The sequence below is a fragment of the Salvelinus namaycush genome, chromosome 24 (assembly GCF_016432855.1).
Source record: "Salvelinus namaycush isolate Seneca chromosome 24, SaNama_1.0, whole genome shotgun sequence".
Classification (NCBI taxonomy): Eukaryota; Metazoa; Chordata; class Actinopteri; order Salmoniformes; family Salmonidae; genus Salvelinus; species Salvelinus namaycush.
The window spans coordinates 12,178,006-12,186,926 of record NC_052330.1 but is presented as its reverse complement, the minus strand read 5'-3'; the positions used below and the strand labels follow the sequence as shown (position 1 = coordinate 12,186,926).

Here is an 8,921-nt window from a genome sequence, read left to right as displayed (position 1 = left end):
AGCGGTCAGCTCACCTTGATGAGGGGATTTATTACTCCCACGTTGGGACTGGTGTTGAACACTTTGTTGAAGTTGGTCTCTCTGTTCACCAACTCCAGCTGGTAGAACTTTTTGTCGTCCTGCACGTCCACAGAGAGATGCCAGTTAGGTCCCGGTGCTCTGAGTTCGTGATGGAGCATCTCACTGATTGTTTACGACACACCTCACATACTCGGTCTACAATGGGCTTAGCAGTACAGGATGATAGCACTGGCTAAAGTCAGAGGGTTTCTATCCACTCTCTCTAGTGCCACAGACACTTTGTCACCGATACGGTATGCTGGATAACCTGTCAATGCATTGCTGGGACTCAAGGGCTGTAACATAGCTCTCGGAGTCTACTGCTGCTGCATGAGAACTCTTAGGTCATGCAAGGCTACAGCACTCCATAGTCTGGTCTACTATTGTTTGGAGGTAAACAGGCATGCAGGCTCCATGTCTAGGATTATTGGGTAAAACCACAAAAAGGCATCCTGTAGGCCATCTTGTACTGTGTACATACACTTACCACCAGCTTCTTGACGAGGGACTCCCTCTCAGTCACCATGTCCTTTAGCTCAGCGATCACCTGCAGATCCTCAGGCCGGCTCTCCCTGTTCCGGAACTTATCCTCCGTGCCCTCCAGCCTGGGGAGAGGAGAGGGCCATTAGGGCTCAGACGTCTCACAGTTTGTTTGTGTAACGTGATAATACAAGTGCCTTGGATCAGCTTGGGGATATGAGCATTAATACATGCTGACACTGAGGGACCATGTTTTGAAGGCTTCCCTTCCCTTACCTACAGCTCAATAGTAAAGCATTAGCTTTTAACTCTCCTACGTTTAATCTCATAATCAGAAAGCCTATTAGTGCTTGTGTACTATGATCAAAAAGTGGCAGTACATGTTTTTCCTGAATTTCCACTTTAACGTGTCAACAAATAACAAGCGCTCTTTAGAGGAGTTCTTATCAGTGTTCAAAGCCATCTGCCTCTCCACAGTTTTTTGCTGCCTCTAACTTGAGATTGATGACTTTAATATGCCGAGATATTCCTCGTACTGTAAACAAGCATCCATCATGTCCAGTTTGGCTCGTCGTCCTCAGCACTTACAGATGTGGAATGACAAGTGATACCAAACTCGCCATCAAAACGGCGACGCAAGACCGGGACAGGCAAGCGCTTGAATTAGAGGGAGAGCACATTGGATATCATGATAATTGCTTCTGCTGCGCTGCTATGCATCAGCGATCTGTTCATTTCTTGCTCTACTACACATCACTTCAGTGTCACATTTCACTATAGACTCATCTGCATCCAGTGGTGTAAAGTACTTAAGTAAAAATACTTTAAAGTACTACTTAAGTAGTTTTTTGGGGTATCTGTACTTTACTATTTATATTTTTGACTACTTTTACTTTTACTTCACTACTTTCCTAAAGAAAACAATATACTTTTTACTCCATACATTTTCCCATACACCCAAAAGTACTCGTTACATTTTGAATGGCTAGCAGGACAGGAAAATGGTCCAATTAACTCACTTATCAAGAGAACATCCCTGGTCATCCATACTGCCTCTGATCTGGCGGACTCACTAAACACAAATGCTTCATTTGTAAATTATGTCTGAGTGTTGGAGTGTACCCCTGGCTCTCCGTAAATAAAAAAATGGTGCCATCTGGTTTGCTTAATATAAGGAATTTGAAATTATTTATACTTTTTCTTTCAATAATAATTTTAGCGGTTACATTTACTTTTGATACTTAAGTATATTTAAAACCAAATACTTTTAGAATTTTACTGAAGTAGAATTTTACTGGGTGACTTTTACTTGAGTCATTTTCTATTAAAGGTATCTTTACTTTTACTCAAGTCTGACAATTAGGCACTTTTTCCACCACTGTCTGTATCCCTACACATATTCCAAGCACACCCGTGTGAAATAAACATGTTGCTGCAGTGCAGCCTGGGAAGCTGGTGCTGGCTTGCTTTCTATAAATATATCACACTCCATTCAACTCTCTAGCGACATCGCTCAAAACAGATGTGACAACAACCAATCAGACAACAAACTCATGTTGGTTCCCAGGGGCTTAACCAATAGGAGATGTAATGAGATAAAATATTCATAAAGCATAAATGGCGTAATAATTTAGCGTTGGCCAGGGACTGGCTTTGGGTGAACGAAGCTGCCATGGTGATTAATTGGGGAGGGGACAGGGGCTGTCGTTAAAATAGATTTGTCCTGTGCTTAATTAGCAGGCAGTAAATCGGCCACCTCAAGGGAAGGCCCTGGAAATGTCAACTAGTCAGCAAATTGATAATGACAGGGGCTCGAACCAGCAGGTAATTGTTGGTTTTAGAAAGGTTAGTAACAGAGAAATCTATGTAGGGCCAATGTGACCTATTTTTACAATATCGTAATGGATTCTGTTTGTCAGTCAAATTCATGGAGGAACATGCGCACAAATAATGATGTATGCTTCACTAGCATTTCATTTTGATGTTGTGAAAGGAGTGATTGAGCCATGAGAAGATTTGGTGGGGAACATCACAGATGAGCTATTTTAAACAGAGGCTCTCTCTGCAGTAGCTGGCTGTGTGTCTAGATTGTGCTCTCATTCAAGTGAAAGTGAAACCAAATTAGGTCACTCCTGACAGCAAAATCCACAGTCCTAGGGCCCTCGCTGAGGCCTTGCATCTGTTTCTCCTCTGTTCCGCTCTCATATTCCAAAAATAGTTCCTATGGAGACGCACGGATCATTTATGTGTGCCTTCCTAAGCTCCCTATTTAATTTCCATAATCAATACATCTCCATTGATCTATTCACAGCAGTTTGCAGGGGATTTTTCTATGTCTAGGCTTGTATTTGCTGGTGTGTACTGTGTGTGTATTGTGGTGTCTTGAAAGCTAGGGCAGCTGCACACCCAGCTGGAGGTTTATCCCCAGTAGGACACTGCTACATGGACAGTGTGTGTGTGTGTGTGTGTGTGTGTGTGTGTATGTGTGTATGTGTGTGTGTGTGTGGGTGTGTGTGTATGTGATGGGATATTGAGGACACAGTCACCTCCGTACAGCACACGTGGGAAATAAAACAAGTCAGCCAGATCTCTCATAGGGAGCTGTATCTGTACTACTGGGAGGGTAAGGAGAGAGAGAAGGACCTTCCCAATGGGCCATATTCACCTCCGGAGGTCATGTGTAGCCCCCTTCTCTCTCCTCTTGGAATCCATCCCTCCCTCCCTCTCATCCTTCCTTCTATTCATCGCTGTATCTGTCTGGGGCACTCACCTTTTCACCCTCTGTTGCTCTGCCAGGGACTGTGGTCTTTCATCATCTGCCAGGGCTTTATATAATTTCACACACACACACACACACACACACACACACACACACACACACACACACACACACACACACACACACACACACACACACACACACACACACACACACACACACACACACACACACACACAGCTATATCAACTACATACTGGATGTACTGTACGTACAGGAATTGCAGAGCAGAGATCTTGTCTTTGAGGAGCTCCTGGGCCTTGTTGAAGTCACACAGCATGTTCTGAGTCTCTCTGTTGTGCATGGCGTTCATCTCAGCCATCTCCCGCTCGTGTTTCTTACACAGGTCCTGTTCATGAGCCCTGATGAGAAGAGACCAGACCATTAAAGCCCATTCAGATCACGTCTTTATACGCCTATCCAGCTCTGAGGCTCTGAGTCTCTGGTCCAGAGGTGTTACAGTATCCTAACGAGGCACAATTACCACAGACACATTCCTTTTCATCCTGCTGCCGCTATTCAAATTGTATTCATCTTTGACTTTCTTTCGTTTCCTGACATACTCGTCCTTTCCTAGAAAGACATACATAATTCATAGCAGAGGGCTCTGGAGGAGAGGTATCACTGTTTCGCCATAAGTGAAAAAAACACTCCTCTCTATTTACTTATTGATTTATTTTGAATCGGGACAGATGGACAGGACTTTTCCAGGACATTTCACAAGCTCATTGAAATTCCCTGCATGGTAGCGGTGACTGTCTCCTCTCAGTGGGCTTTATGTCAGTGCTGCTCACTCTGAGGTACTGCAGTCGGAGAGAGAGACCACGAGGAGTGCAGAGGAATATGTTTGTCTCTCCCTGAGTAACACCCTGAGGGACACATCATTTCCAATGTATTTATATATTATGTTATTTTTATCTCAGGAAACGAGGATTCGCCAGCGTGTTACATAATTGGAAGTGAAACGTGCTCCACGAGGGGCTTGGAATCCTGCCAGCGATGTGTGTCGTTGATGTCACACATGCATGCACACACAAACAGGCGTGCGCTGATGCATACACATGCGCACTGGAACACTAGCCCTCTGATTCAGAGGGGTTGGGTTAAATGTGGAAGACACATTTCAGTTGAATGCATTCAGTTGTACAACTGACTAGGTATCCCCCTTTCCCAATGAGACTCCCTAAATCTTTCTCAAACACCCAGAAAAGGCTACTCTCCTCAATGTTATCCTCACAAATAATCCTTATAGGCATCAGTCTGGTGTTTTCTGTAATGACCTTAGCGATCACTGTTTTACAGCCTGCAGTGTTCGTAATGGCTGCTCAGTGAAACGACCTGTCCTGATTTGTCAAAGACGCTTGGTAAAAACCTATAATGAGCAAGCCTTCCTTCATGAACTGGCCTCTATAAAATGGTATAGAATCAGCTTGATCCCCTCTGTCGAAGATGCTTGGACCTTCTTTTTGGATATTTTCAGTGGTATTGTTAACAAACACGCCACCATAAAGAAAAAGATAATTAAAAACAGGTTCAGTTCCTGGTTCGACCGTGATCTAGCAGAGTTACTCCACCTCAAGAAAAGGCTCGGCACACGCATACTCAGGCTGACTGGCTCTCGTTCAGGCAAATGAGAAATAAGTGGACTCAGGGGAAGGCCAAAGTTAGTTACTTTAAGGAGCAGTTCTCGCTCTGTGGGTCTAACCCCAAGAAGTTCTGGAAAACGGTTAAAGACCTGGAGAATAAACCTTCCTCCTCACAGCTGCCCATGTCCCTTAATGTTGATGATGTGGTTGTTACTGACGAGAAGCACATGGCTGAGCTCTTTAATCACCACTTCATTAAGTCAGGATTCCTATTTGACTCAGCCATGCATCCTTGCCCGTCCAACATTTCCTCATCTCCCACCCCTTCTAATGTGACTAGTCAGATGGTTTGACCCTTTCTTCTTTAAGGATGCTGCCCCTATCATCGCCAAGCCTATCTCTGACCTTTTTAACCTGTCTCTCTTCTCTGGGGAGGTTCCCATGGCTTGGAAGGCAGCCATGGTTCATCCTTTATTTAAAGGGGGAGATCAAGCTAATCCTAACTGCTATAGGCCTATTTCTATGTTGCCTTGTTTATCAAAAGTGTTGCAAAAACACAAATAATCAATTGACTGGCTTTATTGATGTCTATAGCATTCTCTCGGGTATGTAATCTGGTTTCCGCTCAGGTTATGGATGCGTCACTGCAACCTTAAAGGTCCTCAATGATGTCACCCTTGCCCTTGATTCTAAGCAATGCTGTGCTGCTATTTTTATTGACTTGGCCAAAGCTTTTGAAACAGTAGACCATTCCATTCTTGTGGACCGGCTAAGGAGTATTGGTGTCTCTGTCTCTGAGGGGCCTTTGGCGTGGTTTGCTAACTACCTCTCTCAAAGAATGCAGTGTATAAAGTCAGAACATCTGCTGTCTCAGCCACTGCCTGTCACCAAGTGAGTACCCCAAGGCTCGATCCTAGGCCCCACGCTCTTCTCAATTTACACCAACAACATAGCTCAGGCAGCAGGAAGCTCTCTCAACCATTTATATGCAAATTATACAGTCTTATACTCAGCTGGCCCCTCCCCGGATTTTGTGTTAAACACTCTACAACAAAGCTTTCTTAGTGTCCAACAAGCTTTCTCTACCCTTAACCTTGTTCTGAACATCTCAAAAATAAAGGTAATGTGGTTAGGTAAGAAGAATGCCCCTCTCCCCACGGGTGTGATTACTACCTCTGAGGCTTTAGAGCTTGAGGTAGTCACCTCATACAAGTACTTGGGAGTATGGCTAGACGGTGCACTGTCCTTCTCTCAGCACATATCAAAGTTGCAGGCTAAATTTAAATCTAGACTTGGTTTCCTCTTTCGTAATAGCTCCTCTTTCACCACAGTTGCCAAACTAACCCTGATTCAGATGACCATCCTACCCATGCTAGATTACGGAGACATACTTTATAGATCGGCAGGTAAGGGTGCTCTCGAGCGGCTAGATGTTCTTTACCATTCGGCCATCATATTTGCCACCAATGCTCCTTATAGGACACATCACTGCACTCTATACTCAGTAAACTGGTCATCTCTGTATACCCGTCGCAAGACTCACTGGTTGATGCTTACTTCTAAAACCCTCTTAGGCCTCACTCCCCCCTATCTGAGATATCTACTGCAGCCCTCATCCTCCACATACAACACCCGTTCTGCAAGTCACATTCTGTTAAAGACCACACACATCCCTGGGTCGCTCGCCTTTTCAGTTCGCTGCAGCTAGCGACTGGAATGAGCTGCAACAAACACTCAAACTGGACAGTTTTATGTCAATCTCTTCATTCAATGACTCAATCATGGACACTCTTACTGACAGTTGTGGCTGTTTTGCCTGATGTATTGTTTTCTCTACCTTCTGGCCCTTTGTGCTGTTGTCTGTGCCCTATAATGTTTGTACCATGTTTTACGCTGCTGTTGCTACCATGTTGTGTTGTTACCATGCTGTGTTGTCATGTGTTGCTCCCTAGCTATGTTGTTGACTTAGGTCGGTCTTTATGTAGTGTGGTCTCTTGTCGTGATGTGTTTTGTCCTATATTTATATATATTTTTTAATCCCATCCCCCGTCCCCGCAAGAGGCCTTTTGCCTTTTGGTAGGCCGTCATTGTAAATAAGAATTTGTTCTGACTTGCCTAATTAAATAAATGTTAAATAAAAATAAAATGAAATGTGCTTAGTTATCTCTAGCTCTAGAAAAGCGTCAGCCTCCATTATTTTATTCATCACCAAACAGGCCTTTAATTCTAATGAGAGTTCCTGCCGTTCATTCCATCCGGGCCTTAGCCACACATTATGAATTAATATAAGAGTGAATTATTAATTATCAGCCTGTGGGAAAAGCATGATGATAGATTATATTTAGGCCTTGCCCCAAATAACCGTTTCATATTTCCTTATCAATTTATTTGGCCATATAACAAAATGTCAAAAGGGACCATGTCATCAAAGGGAATAATAAAGCACAAAATATAAACCAGGACATCTAGCAGGGAGAGGCAAATTGCCCTCCTCTCTTTCTGCCAGTATCCTTCCACTTTAATCTAACTTGAAAACGATGCCAGCACTGCCAATGGCCACTGACAGTCACATCTAAACAAGAGGAAGTCACACAACTGAACTTCTCGTGTTGTGATTCACCAGTCATCTAAATGAACTAAACAATCCAAAAGAACCTTAATGGTGACCATATTAAAACGAGGTACCTGCAGGGATACGGAGATTCACCTACAGTGCCCTCAGAAAGTATCCACACCTCTTGACTAATTACACATTTTGTTGTGTTCCAGCCTGATTTTGAAATTGATTAAATTGAGATTTTGTGTCACTGGCCTACACACAATACCCCATAATGTCAAGTGGAATTATGTTTTTAGACATTTTTTAAAATTTATTTAAAATGAAAAGCTGAAATGTCTTCCGTCAATAAGTATTCAACCCTTTTGTTATGGCAAATCTAAATAAGTTCAGGAGTAAAAATGTGCTTAACAAGTCACATAATAAGTTGCATGGACTCCCTCTGTGTGCATTAATAGTGTTTAACATGATTTTTGAATGACTACCTCATCTCTGTACCCCACACATGCAATTATCTGTAAGGTCCCTCAGTCGAGCAGGGAACTTCAAACACAGATTCAACCATAAAGACCAGAGAGGTTGTCCAATACCTCGCAGAGAAGGGTACCTATTGGTAGATGGGTAAAACAATGGCAGACATTGAATATCCCTTGGAGCATGGTAAAGTTATTAATTTGGATTAATAACACTGTATGGTATATCAATACACCCAGTCACTATAAATATACGGGCATCCTTCCTAACTCAGTTGCCAGAAAGGAAGGAAACTGCTCGGGGAATGCACCATTAGGCCAATGGTGACTTTAAAACAGTTACAGAGTTTAATGGATGTGATAGGAGAAAACTGAGGATGGATCAACAACATTGTAATTACTCGACAATACTAAACAAATTACAGAGTGAAAAGAAGGAAGCCCGTACAGAATAAAAATATTCCAAAACAACTTGTTTGCAATAAGGCACTAAAGTAAAACTGCTAAAAATGTGGCAAAGAAATTAACTGTATATCCTGAATACAAAGGATTATGTTTGGGGCAAATCCAAAACAACACATCACTGAGTACCACTTTTCATATTTTCAAGCATGGTGGTGGCTACATCATGTTATGGTACGGTTGTCAACGGCAAGGGAGTTTTTTAGGATAAAAAGCAACGAAATGGAGCTAAGCACGGGCTACATCTGAGAGGAAAACCTGATTCAGTCTGCTTTCCACCAGGACAATAACCTAAATGTAACCTAAATGTAACCTAATAACCTAATGTTCCTGAGTGGCCGACTGTAGCTACAGTTTTGACTTAAATCAGCTTGAAAATCTATGGCAATACTTTAAAATGGCTGTCAATGATCAACAACCAACTTGACAGAACTTGAAGAATTAAAAAAATTATAATGTTCAAATATTATACAATCAAGGTGTGGAAATCTCTTAGAGACTTACCCAGAAAGACTCACAGCTGT

General features: G+C 42.7%; 1 protein-coding gene across 1 annotated transcript in view; it reads right to left on the bottom strand.

The window, feature by feature from the left end:
• Positions 1-5: 5 nt before the first annotated feature.
• LOC120019492 (protein FAM184A-like) overlaps positions 6-8,921 on the bottom strand; it is a 159,273-nt gene continuing 150,357 nt past the window's right edge. Inside the window, exons 14-16 of the mRNA XM_038962792.1 lie at positions 3,535-3,681; positions 548-665; positions 6-119 (exon numbers count right to left, since the gene is read on the bottom strand). Of these exons, the coding sequence (XP_038818720.1) occupies positions 6-119; positions 548-665; positions 3,535-3,681 (379 nt within the window). The remainder of the gene's footprint in view (positions 120-547; positions 666-3,534; positions 3,682-8,921) is intronic.